The sequence below is a fragment of the Sinocyclocheilus anshuiensis genome, unplaced genomic scaffold, assembly GCF_001515605.1.
Source record: "Sinocyclocheilus anshuiensis isolate Anshui unplaced genomic scaffold, SAMN03320099.WGS_v1.1 scaffold386, whole genome shotgun sequence".
Classification (NCBI taxonomy): Eukaryota; Metazoa; Chordata; class Actinopteri; order Cypriniformes; family Cyprinidae; genus Sinocyclocheilus; species Sinocyclocheilus anshuiensis.
The window spans coordinates 526,157-543,041 of record NW_015542332.1 but is presented as its reverse complement, the minus strand read 5'-3'; the positions used below and the strand labels follow the sequence as shown (position 1 = coordinate 543,041).

The following is a 16,885-nucleotide window of genomic DNA, read 5'->3' as shown; positions in this document are numbered from 1 at the left end:
TGGGGGGGGGGGGGGCGGTGTTAGGGCTTAATTTTGGGCCCTAACCATTATTTCCACCCAGGCCAAATATGCAGTTAATTCTGAAAACATGCCCTATCTTACTATAACAAGAGAAGAAAGTGTCAAAATGGTGGACATCACAATCGAACTCTTTTGTGCTCTTAAATCCCAGGCATCACTCTCCTCGTCCTCATAATCCGTCTCGTATTCGTAGTCCAAGTCGTCCTCGGTATCTGAAAAGCCACTCCCGCCGTACCGGTCGTTAAAGCAGAAGTTTTTCATGCTGCCTTTGACATACTCGCATATGGTCCTCTCTGTGCCGTCGCACACGCAAGTGTCCAGCTGCTGGGCTTTAGGGATGGAGCGCATGTTCGTGATGACCCGCCGGCAGTCGTCAGAGCAGCGCTCTCCGCCGAAGAGTTTCCTGCAGTGATACAGATAGTCCCGCATGGCGGTGCTGCACTCGGGATCCTTCTCACACTGCTTACGCGCTTCGGTGCAGCCCATGTGGCTCGTTCTGGGCATACAGGGCTCAATGGCTCTCTTGGTCATTTTGCATAGAGTGTCCGAGGCGCACTCGCAGTCCTCCAGTGCCGGGCCGTTCACAGTCAGATTGAGCTGAATGATGGAAGAAATGCAATGGCTGGGACATTTCTTCCTGTTGCCGTTTATCACCGGACCGCACGCGTGTAGATACTGTGTGTACGCGTAGTGACACTCCGGTTCTCCTTGGCACTTCATGATGGCTTGCCAGCATATCAAACGCTGGTTGTGTGCCGGTGATGCGGTGGATAAACGACTATAACATACCAATACACAGCCGATGGACAAAATCAATATTTGCAGCCGTAGAATGACTGGAGAGTTGCCAGAATTTGCCATTCCTTTATGACGCAGAAGCTTAAAAGTTAATTATTAGGTCAAGGGATTCCGTTTGTTGGTTTATAACCCATAATGTTTCTCCACCAGAGACTGAGATAAACAACTCCTCTTGTTCCATGCCCACCGTCTAGCCGCGTTCTTCTATTGACCACTTCAGATAGGTAAGTATGCTCATATTTGTTCCTTCGATATCCGCAGAAACGTGTATCGAAACTCCTCCATGGACAAAACACCAAATGGTTGGAAACGAATCACATTTGCTCACTGCCGCGAAAGCAAAACGTGCAGCAACACTTTGAAGCTCGTCGAGTCTTTATTCTCGCTGCTCTTTGTGCAGTAGCTAATCCAGCAAGGAATCAACGGTTTATACATTACATCGAAACATCCCAAAAGCGATCTCACACTGCATCTTGTTCAAATAACAAAGCTGGAAAAAGTTCAACTCACTCTGACTCCTCTCTCTGGGATGTCTTGTTGGATCTGTTCAGTTACCCGGACCCCAGAAGTATGCACGCAGCACACTATTGGTCTGATCAGTTGTTGTGATTTCTGACGTCACTTGGAGGGTGGAGGTCAGAACTTGATGAAGGTCGAGAATTTGGAGAGGGTGCGGGCTTTGACTTGATAAAGCGTCAGACCCCGCTACGGTGACACAGTGCTAGAATATTTTGGCTATTTTTAATTCTAAGTAATTATGTGTAATTATTTGAACTTATTTAGCCTTCAGCCTGTCTTAATAAGTATTCATGTATCTGCACTCCAGGGGGGGGGGGGGGTTTAGGGGGCACAATTTAAAAATTCATCTTAACCCACTCTAAGTATTATTCGTCCAGTCATTTTCCACCATGTCATGTATCACTGCAATCTCTAGAAGTAATCTATAACAATTTCAACTAAAATGAATGTTTCATCATGTTTCATTTATTTGACAAATCATTTTGTATTGTAGTGTCAGGGGTATCATGCACTCATTATTTTTGAGGGGGCACAAGTGAAGGGGGGGGGGGCTCTCATGATTGTCATGTGACACACAGCACCCACAATACCAATGTATAACTGATATAGGCGTATGACCCTACTGAAAAAAAGAATAAAACCATCACAGACAATTTTAATGGTTTCCACAAATAAACCATTAAAATTAATTAACCAATTAATGGTGCCTGCTGCACTCCAAAGAAATATCATGGAGGAACAACTTTTATAGGGAAATATTTGAGTTCAAGGTATTACAAAAGACCATCTGTTAATTTATAATTTTATTTTGTTAGATTTAAAAATGGAATGATATTGATACTTTGAAATCTCAGAGAAATAACTTAATCCATTGCTTTCATTCACATTTCATTGACGTTTTTAAGGGAAATTATCAGGTCAAGTTTGTTTTAAATAGCCATAAGAAAATAAATAAAACATAATTCACTTAAGATCAATTGAAAGATTTCTAAATGAAATAACATGGCAGAGAGTTTGTGTGTGTGTGTGTTCTTATTTTTTAATATGGTTTCATTTTGCATTGGTTTATGTCTCTCCATGTTTGTACAATCCATAATGAATTTAACAGGCATTTTGCAGACAGTTGCTTTATTTTGCTTTATTTGGAGAATTGGATTTGTCTGTTTAAACAAAAAGATTTCAAAGATGTTTTTGCAATCATCACTTCTCCATTTTGATGCATGATCCGATGATTTCAGTGTTAATATTCCAGCTTCATATGTTGTCAGTGGGTCTCATTCAATAAGTCCAAAATCTACACAACAATTATTAAAGATTTGTCCAAAAGTCAAGGCATGTGGACACATGCTTCTCTATTAGAAACACTTGTAGGAAGTTCACTTAGGTGATTTCTGTGATGACATGCATTGGCCATTGCATTTGGTCAGCAGATGATTGCATATCCTTTGATCCTCTCTGGTTGGGTTGATTGCCTAAATGGAGCAAAATAACAGCTGTTCCAAGACACATCTTTTCTTTTTCCTTCTGTTCTCACCCCAAAACTTTCCTGTCCCCTCATTATGTACTCCACAGTATTATACAAAAAGAGCAAAAACTATCCAGATAGTTGCAGGTCTGCATTTTGAGAGATTTAATCAGTTAAACTATATAATTATATAAAATTATAAATAGATGTTACACATTTGATGCATATCTACACAATTATGGAATAATCCTGTGCTTTCCATTTCTCAGTATCTGATTATGATCATCACCTGGCCCAGATCTGCAGAAAGAGAAGGGGCAGTTTTTGAAGAACAGAGTGGACTGTGTTATCCATGCTACACTGACCCTATCACACTGCAGCACTCAAACCACAAAGCTCGGGCAGCTGGCCAAAAATGCCCTCTACCCCACTCCCACCTTTCAACATTTTCTCCTTTTTCCAATTAGAGAGATTAGATGGCCCATTTGGGAGGAAGGGAGCAAACAGTCTCATGCAAATTCTCTAACATTCCACAGAAAAACTGTAATACAGCTCATCCATTTCTCACATAGCTTTCTCACAAGCGTGTTCTTGTTGAAGTAAAGAAATTAAATTTTGGACTGATTGGAAATGAGAAAAGTGCTGCAGTTTTGCTATCTGGTGTGATTTCATCTAGTAGAACGTGAAAGTTTAAAATAATAGATCAATAAAATCACAAACTATTACACAACAAGTAATGAAACTGCTTGCCTGACACTGAGAAAACAGAATATGAGCCCTGCATATTTTCGTTCACACACAGAGGACTCCAAGCAACTCCAGAACTCAAGGCTTCACTCCTCACAAAGGATGAAATTGTTCAATCTGCTGAGACTATTACTGCAAGATGTTGGCATTTCCTTTTCTTATAGAGAGAACTGCTGTGAAATGTATTCAGAATCTCTCTGAGGAGTCGGTTGTCCCCTCTTGCCAAGCTGTCAGACCTGTTTATCATTATTTGCTGAAAAGTAGCCCAGACTTTGCGATCAAGGGAAAAACTAAAAGAGAACTTTCAGTGGAAAGACCTGGATCTAAGATGTGTCTAATTATTTGCATAATTTCTCTTTTCGTGCACGCATGCTGCTGAAATCTAGCCTGAATCATGTCAGTGTTGGACGCAGGCCAGAAATTAAGTGGGCTAAATTTTCTCTTGTTCAGATTAAGTCTGAGGCATGAACAGACAACTCTGTCCTTCATAACTTTAACCAGTTGCATACTTAAAACTATTATAGGTATACACTACAAAAGTGCCATTCCTTTAATGAATATCATATTACTTTATACAGTTTTCCTTATGGTCAAAAGAGCTATTGAAAAGTACCAAAGTAAAGAAATCACAATACATGAAGACATTTACTTTATATAACACAGAATTTCCTTTTTCTATCGAAAAAGTACTGTTGCCCACAGTGGCAATAAGTCATAACAACTCTAGATTAGGAATGCTGAGTTTTTTTTTGTTTTTTTTTTGGAAAGAGGGCACATGGCTTTCTCAGCGCCCAAGAAGTCTCAGTCTTCACGTCTCCACCACTGTCACAAATGATTACACACGCTGAAGCCTCATTGCCAAAAACATATTCATCAGGACCTCCCTCGTCAAGAAGCTCTCAAAGGCACAGCGATTGCACACTATGATATTAGTTTGTTGCCAAAACGGCCTGGCTCCACCAAGCTGATTTAATGGAAACAGCTGTTAACTGTCTTTCCGCTACTTTCACTGGTCTGTGTTTGCTTAACTGTCTGCTTTTTTCATATCTTAAGCAAATGTTTCTGAATGAGCTGTTGCAGCCATTTCCCGGGTCTTTTATTAGGAAGACCCTCTCTAAAGCTCTTTATACAAATACCATCTGTTGAACTGAGCAAATACTTTAGATGGAATTTCCCTCTTTGAAACTCCATGATTGTAATGTGTGGCTAAGGTCTAGTATGTCACACATTCATCTTGTCTATCATAATACAACTTTTTGTGTGTGTAAAAAGCCATATTGTATAGTCAACCATCTCAGCTAAAAGCTTTAAATGGATTGTTGGCCCTTTGCTGTCCTCACTTAGACAACCTCTAAAGTGCACTTGACCCTAAAGTAATGGTCTGGTAATATTTAAACAGTAAAGCATCTGTAAAATGAATAGAACAGAACCGAGGGCTGATGTCAAAGTGGTAAAGCTGTTTTCTTGAACAGAATTTATAATAATTTACCAAACTTTTAATCACGTCTTTGAAACAATCGTCATTTAATGTTTAGTTGTTTGCTAGCCAGAAAACAGTTTATAAATACTAATAAATCTAAATGGAAGGCCCCAAACATGCTGAATATTTTTCACTTGCTCATCCTTTGTTGAAATAGGATGCTGAATAAAATTGACCCCAGATTCTCATTTGTTACATCAAACTAAGTACAGCACTACTTAGATGTCATTGTTTTGAATAGTCTAAACACACACTTATGCAATTTCTGTGACTTTTGAGAGCTTTGAAAATGAACCACATGCTTCTTTCCCACTGATAAAATTGTAAAAATTAGTATATCTTTAAACTGATATACATCAGCACTGCTGTTGGATGTACTTCAAGTCCACATATATTTATAGTTATAACATATAGTTTGGGCATGAAGTCCAAATGGAAATTGTGCTTTTTTTCTCTATTATGTATCTGAGAGAAGTTGCTTATCGAATGACAGAATGCAGAGCGGGACTTGATTTTGTCCAATCAGGACTTAAATGGATCGTAGAAAGTAATTTTTCAGATTGCCCACCTTTGTGCATGTATACACGACATCAGAGAAGAATCGTAGTTTTAAGAGGACTGGCATGCTAATGTTTTTGATTCAATCTTGCAGGGCCTTATTTTGAAAAAACATTTTGTGCACTGATAAATCATTCATAATAAACACTGCAACATTCCATAAAAAAGAATCATCCATTTTGATGCTATCAAAACCTTATTCATTGCAGTTGTGTAGTTGCAGTATTGCTGTATCAATATGCATCTGTCATATTTTTTTTTTTTTAAAAGCTGTTGCTAAGTAATGTTAACATAGAGAACATTTCTGCAAAGTGTTACCAATTTTTCATCACAAAGCAAATAAAATGTGTTCAATGTGGGCTAACTGACATCATAGCTCTCATGTCCCAGGACGGTTTGACCCATTAAGCCTCAGTATGTTCGCTGATTAAAAGAGAATTCATGGTGGTCCTGAGCAGAGCTCTTATGCTCACACTGTAGTGTAGATCATTTTACATTCTTGTACATCTTATACTATAACATATTTTTGGAAACTGACATGCAGCTGTTTTGTTGGTCACTAAGTTACAAATCAACACCAAGTTCTAAGGTTCACGTTCTCATCAAATAAAAAGTACAATAGTAGCAACTCTCATCATCATTACAACACAAAAAAACTAAATATTTTGTACCATGAACTGGATTCATGTTTAAGTGTGTATACATCACATATGCACAAACACCGAAGTAAAGCCATTAGCTTCAGTTTAGCAGCCAGTGTAATGGCACCAGCTCGGTCCCTCTCATTAGGCCTATGTTGTTGTTGATTTGTTTGGGGAGGGGATATGAGATGTAAATAAGGTCTCTGTTGCCTATTGTAGCCTTTATCTGTCCCTCTCCCTTCCCTCCCCCTTCTGATTATCATCTCAGCTGGAAAGTTCCCACGAGGCCTGAATGTTTTTTACCATAAGCCAATCAGTGGCATGAAGGCAGGGCAGTGTGAATGATCCATTGTCTGTCCGTGGAGGGCTGGAAAGAGGGGAGGAGAGTGGAATTGTTTGGGCCTTTAGCTCACCACTATCAACACAGATGACAGTGAGTTTCTGAATAGGTAAACGAATATAGACAAAACTCAGAGATGTTTACATATCTTCATTGCATCTGTGTTAGTTTCTCGCCTGATCATTACAGTATTGCAAAGGAATGGGTTTGGAAGACTGCTGTTACTTTAAAACAAAGGAATGAGAGAAATGCTGTCATTAGCCCTCAGATTGTTCCAAACACATTAGACCTTTGTTCATTTTTGGAAAACAAATTAAGATATTTTTGATGAAATCACAGAGCTTTCTGACCCTCCATATAGACAACAACGCAACTGACGCGTTCAAGGCCCAGAAGGGTAGTAAGGACATTTCTAAAGTAGTCCATGTGGTTCAACCGCAATTTTATGAAGCTACGAGAATACTTTTTGTGCACAAAGAAAACAAAAATAACTTAATTCAACAATTCTTCTCTTCTGTGTCATTCTCCGCTGTGCATTCATGAGAGTACACACTGAAAATGATTAATAGAAATTACTACATTTTTTAAGGTAAGTGGTTGCAATCAATTTATTTTAGCTACATTTAAATAAACAAATTTAGTTGACTAACTTTCAACATATTTTTTTTATTAAATGTAGCTAAAATAAATTTTAACAACCACTTATCTTAAAAAAATGTAGAATCATTTTTTTCAGTGCATGACGCATGGACTATTTTAACAATGTCCTTACTACCTTTCTGGGCCTTGAACGAGGTAGTTTCGTTTCCGCAGGGTCAGAAAGCTCTCGGATTTCATCAAAAATATGTTTATATGTGTTCCGAAGATGAACGAAGGTCTTACGGGTTCAGTACGGCAAGAGGGTGAATAATTAATGACAGAGTTATCATTTTTGGGTGAACTATCCCTTTAAGGGTGCAAGGACCTTAATCACCTCTAAAAGGCACATAGCAGTACTATGAACATACATATTACTACTAATATCCATCAGGTGTAGTTAAGCTACAATATTGTCCCTTTTAGGGTCCTGCCCCATGCACTGACAAGCTCTTGTACCCCTAAAGGAACCACTGAATCTTATGTACACCATCTCCTATCTGCAAATATCTGTGTGCTTCTGATGTTGGAGAGGATTGGAAAGAAAAAGAAACAAGTTATTTAAAAACTACAGCTACACAAAATTCAAGGTGACATAATTGCAGGGGCACTGAGATAGGCCTATTTTATTTTTAAATTTGATAGGCACTGTATAGATAGGACTAGAATGATGGGGAGAACGGGATTGGGAAATTATGAGGCTAACTCTAATTTGCATTGCCTACCTACATGAGCACTACATAGAATAACCAGTTTGGGTTCTTCTATGTAGTGTGAAGAACATTTTAATAATCAAAGAAGAAATTTTGTGCAATGGAAAGTTTCCATGGATGTTAAAGGTGCAACCAAGCCAATTGTCTCAGAACACATGCACTGACAACTACATCTCAGAAATGTCTTGTAATTACAGTGATTGCCACAGTAATGAGATCAGTTCAGTAAAAGTGGGAATATCCTGTCTGACCACATGCACACATTGAGGGGAGGAGAGCATGGCTGAGGGCCTAACCGCAATATCTAAATATTGACTGTGCAACTTGTAATCATGTTTGGTCTGTGGACAGGGTGAAAATAAACACCAGTGTGTGTGTATTCTCTCATCCCACAATAGAAACAGTGCAGACATGCCTTTTCAATATGTTTAGAGCACTCATAATTAAACATGCACAAATCATTAAAAGGATTAGAAGAGATGTATCTCATCAAGACTTAGTATGCTGTGTTTGCCATTGACATTTGCGATTTTTAAGCATATGGAGCTCATCAGAGTGGTCCTTTGCATTGTAATTGCTCGTGGTTTCAATGCATACTGATATAAATCTTTTAATGTGGGTGGTCTTGGAAATGGGAAGACCTTCTGCACTGAAACAACAAAATAAAGCATGTTACTTTCACTTGAGGGGTATGCTTCATTTTCAATTCTGTCGTTATATGTTCATAATTCACCCTTTGCGGTGGGTAACAGCTTTTCCTGATCCTTTCAGTGCTGGAATGTCATTGAGCAAACACTTCTAGATTTAAAAAAAGAAGAAAAACAATAACTTGGCAGAATAACACAACATAACCTTTAAGTAACGTTAACATTCCCCACCAATTATCACCATTATTTTCCTTTAGCATAACAAAAACATATCTAAAATATGGAAATAAGTAAATTAATTGATAATTTTAAAATGATTTCAGCTTTAGTATATTAAACTAGTTTTATAATCATGTCTGAATCCCTCTCCAAACAATGGATATAACCACCTTAGTCTAAATAAACAGTATGAGAAAGCGGTTTACAAGGAATCGTTATAAGTGGATTATAAAATGTAGTTCAATTCAATCTAACCATTTATCAAGCATTTTTCCTATCCTATGTTTGTTCATGGACAAAAAAAAGGTCTATTGTATGGCAAAATTAGTAATTGTGATGTGAATGACAGTTTTGGGATTACGCCATAATGCTTAGCCCAAATGGCCCATTAATTCTGCACTGGCACTGAGAGGTAGAGACAGAGGGAACAAGAGAGACATGCCATGTTATTCTGCTTTAACTCCTTCCAATGAGTTTTGGAGGGGCTGAGGGGAGGAGCACGAGGGGGAGCTCGGGGGAAGAAAAAGAGGGCGAAGAAAGGAAAAAGAAGAGGGGGAATATAAATTAGCTGAGACAATCAAGCTAGAAGAGGGAAACTGAGACCAGACTGATTGGAAGGTGAGCGTCAAACTGTGGGAATGACACTGAAATTTATACAAGCGTATACAAGTAATTTTGTTACACACTTCTTCAATGACTAAAGGAACGGTTCACCCAAAAATGAAAAATCATTATCCACTCTCCCTCATGCGCGGTTTATTTATTTTTTTCATGTTAAACACAAAATGACTACGACTTTTGTTTGTACTAGAAGTTTTTTTTCTCTCACTAATTGTATGTTTAGACGATCCTTCGTCAGTCTCTTACTCAAATATTTGTTGCAGCATCGCCCTCTAGTGTGCAAACTGAATAAAACATGATCCTCCTCGCGTGAGAAAGCCTCCTGTAATTCTGGTTATAAGAAGACTGTTACTTACAGTTATGTTGACACAAACCACATAAGGAAAACGACAAATATCATGAGACAAAATAATGACAACTTCTATCATTAGCTACTGTCATTTATTTGTAAGACAGCATGTTATTTTGTTATACAAACAACAGACCTGAATTTTGCTAATGATGGATGGATGGCATTACTGTCTGTGAGGTTTGCATTTCAGTGAAGTAACACACGACCAGTGCATACAGACATCATAAGTAACCCCCAATGATATTTAATCATAATTTTACCTGGTATCTATCGACTTGAAATGTGTGAGGTGAAGGTGAAAAATGCCTTAAACGATCAACCCAAAATACTTTGTTTTGATGGTTTGGAAAAAAAATAAAGTTATATTGATTTATGTTCCAGGGGGATATACAGAACTACAGAAGCAGCTATATAAAGTGACAAAGGCTGGTTAGCCTGGGTTATGCAAAAATAAGATCAGTCTTTAAAAATAAAGATTAAAAATGAACATTCAATGAGATTCACAAGAAACACTTTTGTGTGATCTACACTGGCTAAATAGTAGTAAGACTAATTCTTACAGTGTCGGTTATTTTAGATTAAAAAAAAAGAAGCATAAAACTGATTCTTCTGTCACTGAGGGAGGATTGGATTTCAAAATGTGACACACTGTAAATGCTAACGGTTAAGCGTTAAAACAAAGGCACATGACTAATAAACTGAATGAAAAATAAAACCAAGGGTCAGTAACAGCGAGAAGCCACCTCTGAATGACCTTCATATAAAAGCCATTTGATTCATTCAGATAGCATTTTATCAGAGCCTTTTCAAGACTCAGCAAAATTACCAACACAGATGTTTGGGGCGCAAGCCAGCGTCTACGGATACAGAGGTCTGCAAATTCAATTACTTCAATAGGAAATCATACATTTAAGGCAACATTTCTGTGTCCAAAGCAAAATTACTGATGTGTAAAGAAACGCAAATTAATTAAAAAGGTAACACTGAAACAAAAAAAACAACAAAAAAACAAAAAAGTACTTCATTGTCAATCTTGGTGATTGTGCTGTAAAAACACACCAACTCTACTTATCATGCTTGCTGTGAAGCGATCTGTGCTCCGGTGGTGCCTTAGCATTTCAATACCTCTCACTGGTGTGAAATCAAAAGGAGCTAAACTCTGAGGTTCTGTGGGAAATCTCTCTTAAATCTTCAACAAACAAAAACCTTGGATTGTTCACATTATGGAGAGAAACTATGCTCTGTACTACAAATCTCCAGCGGTCTTCTTTTCTATAGATCGTAATGTGCTGAATGCGTGGTTTGCAAGCGACTAAGAAAGAGAGTGAAGCAAGAGTGAATCCCTAATGCGAATGGAAACAAAGGCGAGGAGGGGAAAACACTTTGGTCCATGCATTAACTAACTTGGTTGGCTGTAATATTTTTCAAATCGAGAGCACCCTTTTTTCTTCTTTTTGTGTTCATTAAATTCCTGCCTGCATTCAAAGCACAGGGCTAGTATTCACCACCTCCACCTTTTTACCCGTTCTCTCTCCAAAGAACCAGATGAATGCTATGGTCGGGCATGCTAGTGGCGAACACCAGGCCTGCATCGTTCTTGCCGTCCAGACCGTTGTGCCATGAGGTGACGCCCGGTAAGAAACTAGAGCCACGTTTGGATTTGCGGTAGGCTGGCAGTGGCCAGCGGCCCACGGTAACCTCAGTCCTCAAGTCCATAACATAGAGGTGGTGGTTGTCAAAGAGCAGAGCGAACACCTCGCCAAAACTAAGCAGAGAGAGACTGGAGGGGTCCTGCTGTGGTTTGATGACTCTGTAAATATGAAAGAATCAGTAAATTAAACACAAATGCCTATCTTTTGATAAAACAATATATAGTTGCACAAATTTGCTGATTTGATTCGTGGTCTAGAAATAGTGCAGAATCTCAAATATTTTAGAACATTTCTTCATTTTAACTTAAAAAAAAAAAAAAATTACAGTTAGTTTATATTAGTTTTATACTAATATAAAACAGTCAAACATTTAAAGGACAGTTGATTGAACAGGGTTACTGGTAGCTTGGTTAAACAATTAAGGGGCAGAAATTAATGTACCTGATGACATCAAAACTTGCAAAGTCCCACTGGTATATGCCCAGGTCTGAACTACAGACAATGTACCGGCCGTCAAACTGTAACCGCGGCTGCAAGCAAACACTGCGGTCTTCTGACACGGATAGAGTCTTTAAGCACTTACAGTTGATCTCACGACCTATAGGCCACACCTATCGACAAAGAGAACCAGATAAATATCGTATCCATATGAAGTCAGAGTCTCACATAACTACATCAATGCAACTAGGGGTGCTGTTAAAATACTGGTTTTGATGATAACTGTGATATGTGATTTAAAAAAAAAAAATAGAAATATTGATATTAAGTTAATGCTATGTTAATACAATGACCAACAATTTGAAAAACTAAAATTGTTTAAAATTTTAAAACTAAAAATATTTGCACAAGTGATTTATATTACCTTTATTTCATACTTATCAACACTCAGTAGTATGTAGTCACCAGGACTGTGCATCATGGACTCCACTAGGCTTTTTTGAAGGTGCACCTAAACAAGCACAGATGAACCGTATAGGTGCAGAGTTAAAGAGTTCAAATAAAAAAAAAACAGCTAAATAGTACACTACAATTTTGCACAATGAAAACTGGTCAAGAGTCTTACCTTGGTGACCCACTCAGTGTGTCCAGTAAGAGTGTTGACACAGGTTCCTGAAGACAGGGACCAGACTTTAACAGTGAAGTCTGCTGAGCCACTGACCAGGGTGTCCAAATCATCGTTGTAGTCTATGCTGAATACTGCAAAAAAAGCTAAACTTTAGGATTATGCATACGCTATGTCTTGATGCTATGACACAACCATGAAGGACTGCACTGACAAAACAGAAATCATAGCACAATCAAAACACAACTTTCTGGAGAATTTGACACCAACCCGCCCCAGTATGTCCTCGGAATTGCTGGATTTTGGCACCAGTGCTCCATTCCCAGCATGCAATGGTGTTGTCAAAAGACCCAGTCACCAGTTTCTGCTCATCAAACTTGACAGTGGCACAAGTGTGGGTCTGGATGCCGTAGACGCACTGCCCTGTGCGGACATCCCATAGTTTAGCTGACAGGTCATCAGAACCTAAGAGGAAGGACGTCTTTGATCAGTGCGCGACCAAACGTGATCTTCATTAAAAACAAGTAATATCTAAAGTCTTTTACCCATGCTTCACCAGTAAACCTACTGAATTTAATTTGGTTTCCCCTCACAAAAAAAAGTGTTGTTTTGGTGCCAGAGAGAAAATATGACTTTGTAAAAAAAGAACAAAACTACATCCATATTCAGTTCAGTCTATAAAAAGCCAACATAACTTTAAGCAAACCAAGTACTCAATTCATTTCAGATTAACATGCATCAATAATTTTTAATGGCCCTGAGATACATGACTCCATAAGGAGCACAATAACTCATTCATCCCCACACTGGAGAATTAAAATTGAGCTCATGTAGGAGCTCATAAAATAGCATTTAATATTGCATGTAATGGAAGTAGCAGGGACTTGGTTGTATACATCGATAGTTGATTGGACGGAGGCAGATGTGAATGAGAGCTTGAGGTCGATTTAAAAAATGGTGGTGGTGGAAAGGATTAGAGAAATCTGTCGCTTCACTGGAAGATCGAGCTATAGAAACTGGATTAAAAATAACGAGCTCAATGCAAAAACATAAGCAAGGATGAATCATTCGCGATAAGATCAAAAGGATTTATTCAGAAATAAGAGTTAGGAATTTTATGATGACTTTAACATCTCTCCTTCTGACCACATCTCCAGGAAAGACAACTATAAAATTAACGCACCTGTGCAGAGCAGCCCATCCCGGTAGTAGAGAGCATATACCCGAGCACTGTGTCCAATAAGAGAGCTCGTCTCAAAAGCATCCTCCTCCCTTAGCTGCTTCATACGCAAATTGGCCTTTAGATAAACACCTTTCCAGTGTGTCGCATCCTGGATGGACTCATCGATGTGCCAGCCGAGGTCTCGACACAAGCTCTGCCACACTTCTGTACAGGCATTGATGACTTTATTCCACTGCTTGCACACCAGACAGCAGGTGAGCAGGGTTTGGGGGTCCAGCCAGCGGAGCAGGTAGAAGGCCAGCTCTAACGGCAGCAGGCGCAGGAAATCCCGCTTCAGGAGCGCTTCCAGCCTATTGGACAGGTGTCGCAGTTGGGCGGCGCTACTCAGTGAGATGAGGTGGTCCAGTGATTGGTTGCGCTGCTGGTCACTTAGCGCCAGGAAGGTGGTGGAAACTGACTCCAGCCACCCCTCGAAAGCCGCCTTTTCCATGGGCACATGAGGGCGTCTACCTGTTGACACATAAAACGATCAGATCAGACTTTCTGCATTGCATTTGAAAAACAATGATGTGGAATAAACAATGCTTTTTATAATAGAGCAAGAACAATACCACAATAGCTGCATCAAAAGCAATACAAAAGGAAAAAAACTTCTTCAGATCACATAATGGATGACCACTTTCCACTCTGTGATGCAACCTTTGAGTAATGATAATGTAATCTACATAATTGCATACCAATTTTTTTTTTTGAAGAGCCAAAACATAACGGCAAAGAAAAATATGTGCCTCACACACAAAATAGAGAGATCTCCATGACTACCTGGCTGACATGCTAACACAGCTTTCTGCACAGAAACTGACAAGCTGTCGTGTAACTAGAATGCAGCTCTCTGGTTTCCAAACACACTTGCTAAAACAAATTCGCTAGCTCGAAGGCCAGAGACTTAATAAAAATATATATTTTTCTTTTCTTTTTTGACCAAATCAATCTCAAGAACAGGGCTAGCAGCTATTTAAAAACAATATATCTTATTAACCCAAACTTAACGGTAAACATAAACAGAGAAGACAAGAAACACTCACCATTTCCAGCAGAATCAGTGTGAGAGCGCTAGATAACGTTAGCCGCGCTAGCTAAGTTAACAGGTGTCAAAGCAAATCGATATCGCTCTACAAAAGAAAAACTTTAATTTTTGCAGTTGAGTCACAATGTAATAGTAGTGACACAAAAAAACAGTGAAACTCCCCGCTAGCTGCCGTCAGGCAAATCTCTAGAGTCCCGAGCTAGCATTATAACATACAACAACATTTGAATGTAACGGAAACGATTTGATTCAGGAAATTCATTAGCTCTCTATTCGTTCACATTTTAACGGCTGTATTATTCAAAAACGTAATATCATACGTTAATTTCAAGTACATGTATTGTTGTTCTTTTCTGTTTGTGGAGTTAGCTTGCTAGGCTAAGATAGAGAGCCTCCGTTAGCAATGAGGAATTACAGCGACAGGAAGTTGCGGGACGAGCAATTTGACACAAGCGGGAGGAAGTCAGGGGGAGTGTCCGCCGCCTGTCACTTTTTCAAAACATGCATTCATTTAATATCGCATGCAAAATGCTGTGAGTCATTATGCATGAACCCCATATGATGTTGTAGCTTAAATGTTTTATTCGTTTAGTTAGAAGTCACACAAACGTGTTTATGTGGCGCAAGTTGTTTGATGGTCAACAGGGGGTACACTTTGCCAACAAACTGACGTCCAGTCAAAAACCATAGACTGTATAAAAACGTGGACGTAGTGTCCGTGACGTCACCCGTAGATTTCCGAAGAGCGTTTGTGAATCTCAAAAGTAGGCGGAGCCGGCCGTCGCCATCTTGGCAGCGCGTCACTCCCGGATAATCGAAAACGGGCAAAGAGGCGGGAGCAGGTTGCTGAAGCCACGCCCACCTAGCTCCCCGGTGGTGACAGCAGCGGTAATCCACCCTGTCATTCAAGTGGCCACACCCTTAATTATGCAGAACTTTAAGGCTTAATATAATTTAAACGGATGAGTTATAAAAAAATTCACACCCCCTCACAGTTGTCATGAAGGGCAAAATTAGCTATATAGACCAAAATCATTTTTTGAACCAGGCTGTAAACATGTTTTTTTCTGCTGTAAAGTTGGGCATTTTAACATGGGGAGTCTATGGGATTGACTCCCTTTTGCAGACAGCCTCTAGCGGCCAGTCGATGAATTACAGTTTAAGTCACTTCCTTGTTGGCTTCACAAGAGAGAGCGGGAGGTTGCCGCTTGTCAAAAACCCAGTAGCCCCTCACTGCAGAACACAAGATCCAGGGGCCGTGGTTGGATCCACATCTAGGGGGTAGAGATTGGTAGGTTTAGGGGTGGAGATGGGAGGGTTTAGGGATCAGGGGGTGGAGACAGGTCGGTTTAGGTATATGTAAGGTGGGAGGAGTTGGATCTGGATCCAACCACGCCCCCTGTATCTTGTGTTCTGCAGTGAGGACCATCTAAAAACGACTAATATTACATTTGGAGTCGGTAAGATTTTTTTAGCGCGTTTAAACATAGTCTGTTATTCTCTCTTATTTGATCAAAAATACAGTAAAACAGTAATATTGTAAATTATTATTATAAAATAACTGTTTAAGAATTTAATATTAAAAATTTAAATAATTCTTGCAATGGCAAAGCTAAATTTTCAGCATGAATTTTCAGTGTCAGAAATAATTACTTATAATCAATGCTGCTGACATCAGTTGTACTGCTTAATATTTTTGTGGAAAACGTGATATAAATTTTTCTGGATGGTTTGAATATAACAATCTTATTATGTAAGAAGCATATGTACAGAAAACATAAAGAACAAAGTAATTAGGGCTGTCGCGATTCGTCGATTCTATTCGGCTATTCGATTTTTTAAAATCCTCGACTTCATTTTGCCTGCGTCGACTAACCGACAAAATACCGGATGAGGTGCATTTCACGGACGAGAATCCATAAAACACATTATTAGACTGTTTTCCAATGCCTCATGATATATTAAACCCGTTTAAAAATCATAATTAATCATAACTGTGAATTCACAAACACTACGATTTAATTAAATAATTATATGTGATGCCGTTATAAGCGTGTAGGTTACGTACGTGCGTCTCACAGCGGCTCCGTTATCATTTACATGTGTGGAGCGGCTCAAACTCCATCTGTGCATGTTTTTGTGC

The 16,885-nt window shown here is 39.0% G+C and overlaps 2 protein-coding genes across 4 annotated transcripts; both read right to left on the bottom strand.

The window, feature by feature from the left end:
- Window positions 1-11: 11 nt before the first annotated feature.
- On the bottom strand, window positions 12-912 carry LOC107691047 (growth arrest-specific protein 1-like; the record flags this gene model as incomplete). Its single annotated transcript, XM_016489522.1, has 1 exon — window positions 12-912. A coding segment is annotated over one exon (819 nt), but the record flags the coding sequence as incomplete, so codon positions are not given.
- An 8,915-nt stretch (window positions 913-9,827) lies between these two features.
- Window positions 9,828-15,178, bottom strand: LOC107691038 (F-box/WD repeat-containing protein 2-like). Of its 3 annotated transcripts, none has more exons than XM_016489510.1 (8): window positions 15,063-15,178; window positions 14,741-14,827; window positions 13,656-14,165; window positions 12,743-12,937; window positions 12,473-12,606; window positions 12,272-12,358; window positions 11,851-12,020; window positions 9,828-11,567 (listed from the first exon to the last, which is right to left on the bottom strand). In XM_016489510.1, exons 3-8 carry the CDS (start codon window positions 14,143-14,145, stop codon window positions 11,276-11,278), a joined length of 1,368 nt encoding a protein of 455 aa, XP_016344996.1. In that variant the 5' UTR covers window positions 14,146-14,165; window positions 14,741-14,827; window positions 15,063-15,178; the 3' UTR covers window positions 9,828-11,275. The 3 variants fall into 3 exon arrangements, with proteins under 3 accessions (XP_016344996.1, XP_016344995.1, XP_016344994.1); XM_016489509.1 differs by having other exon boundaries at window positions 15,078-15,178; XM_016489508.1 differs by having other exon boundaries at window positions 14,741-15,178.
- Between the last annotated feature and the right edge of the window lie 1,707 nt (window positions 15,179-16,885).

Excerpts from the sequence above, each read along its gene's own strand:
- LOC107691038 (XM_016489508.1), bottom strand. The coding sequence starts at position 14,145 with ATGGAAAAGGCGGCTTTCGAGGGGTGGCTGGAGTCAGTTTCCACCACC. Across the intron at positions 12,607-12,742 it reads CCGAGGACATACTGGGGCGG|TATTCAGCATAGACTACAAC; the intron begins GTTGGTGTCAAA and ends CTTTTTTTGCAG. Across the intron at positions 11,568-11,850 it reads GCAAGTTTTGATGTCATCAG|AGTCATCAAACCACAGCAGG; the intron begins GTACATTAATTT and ends TCATATTTACAG.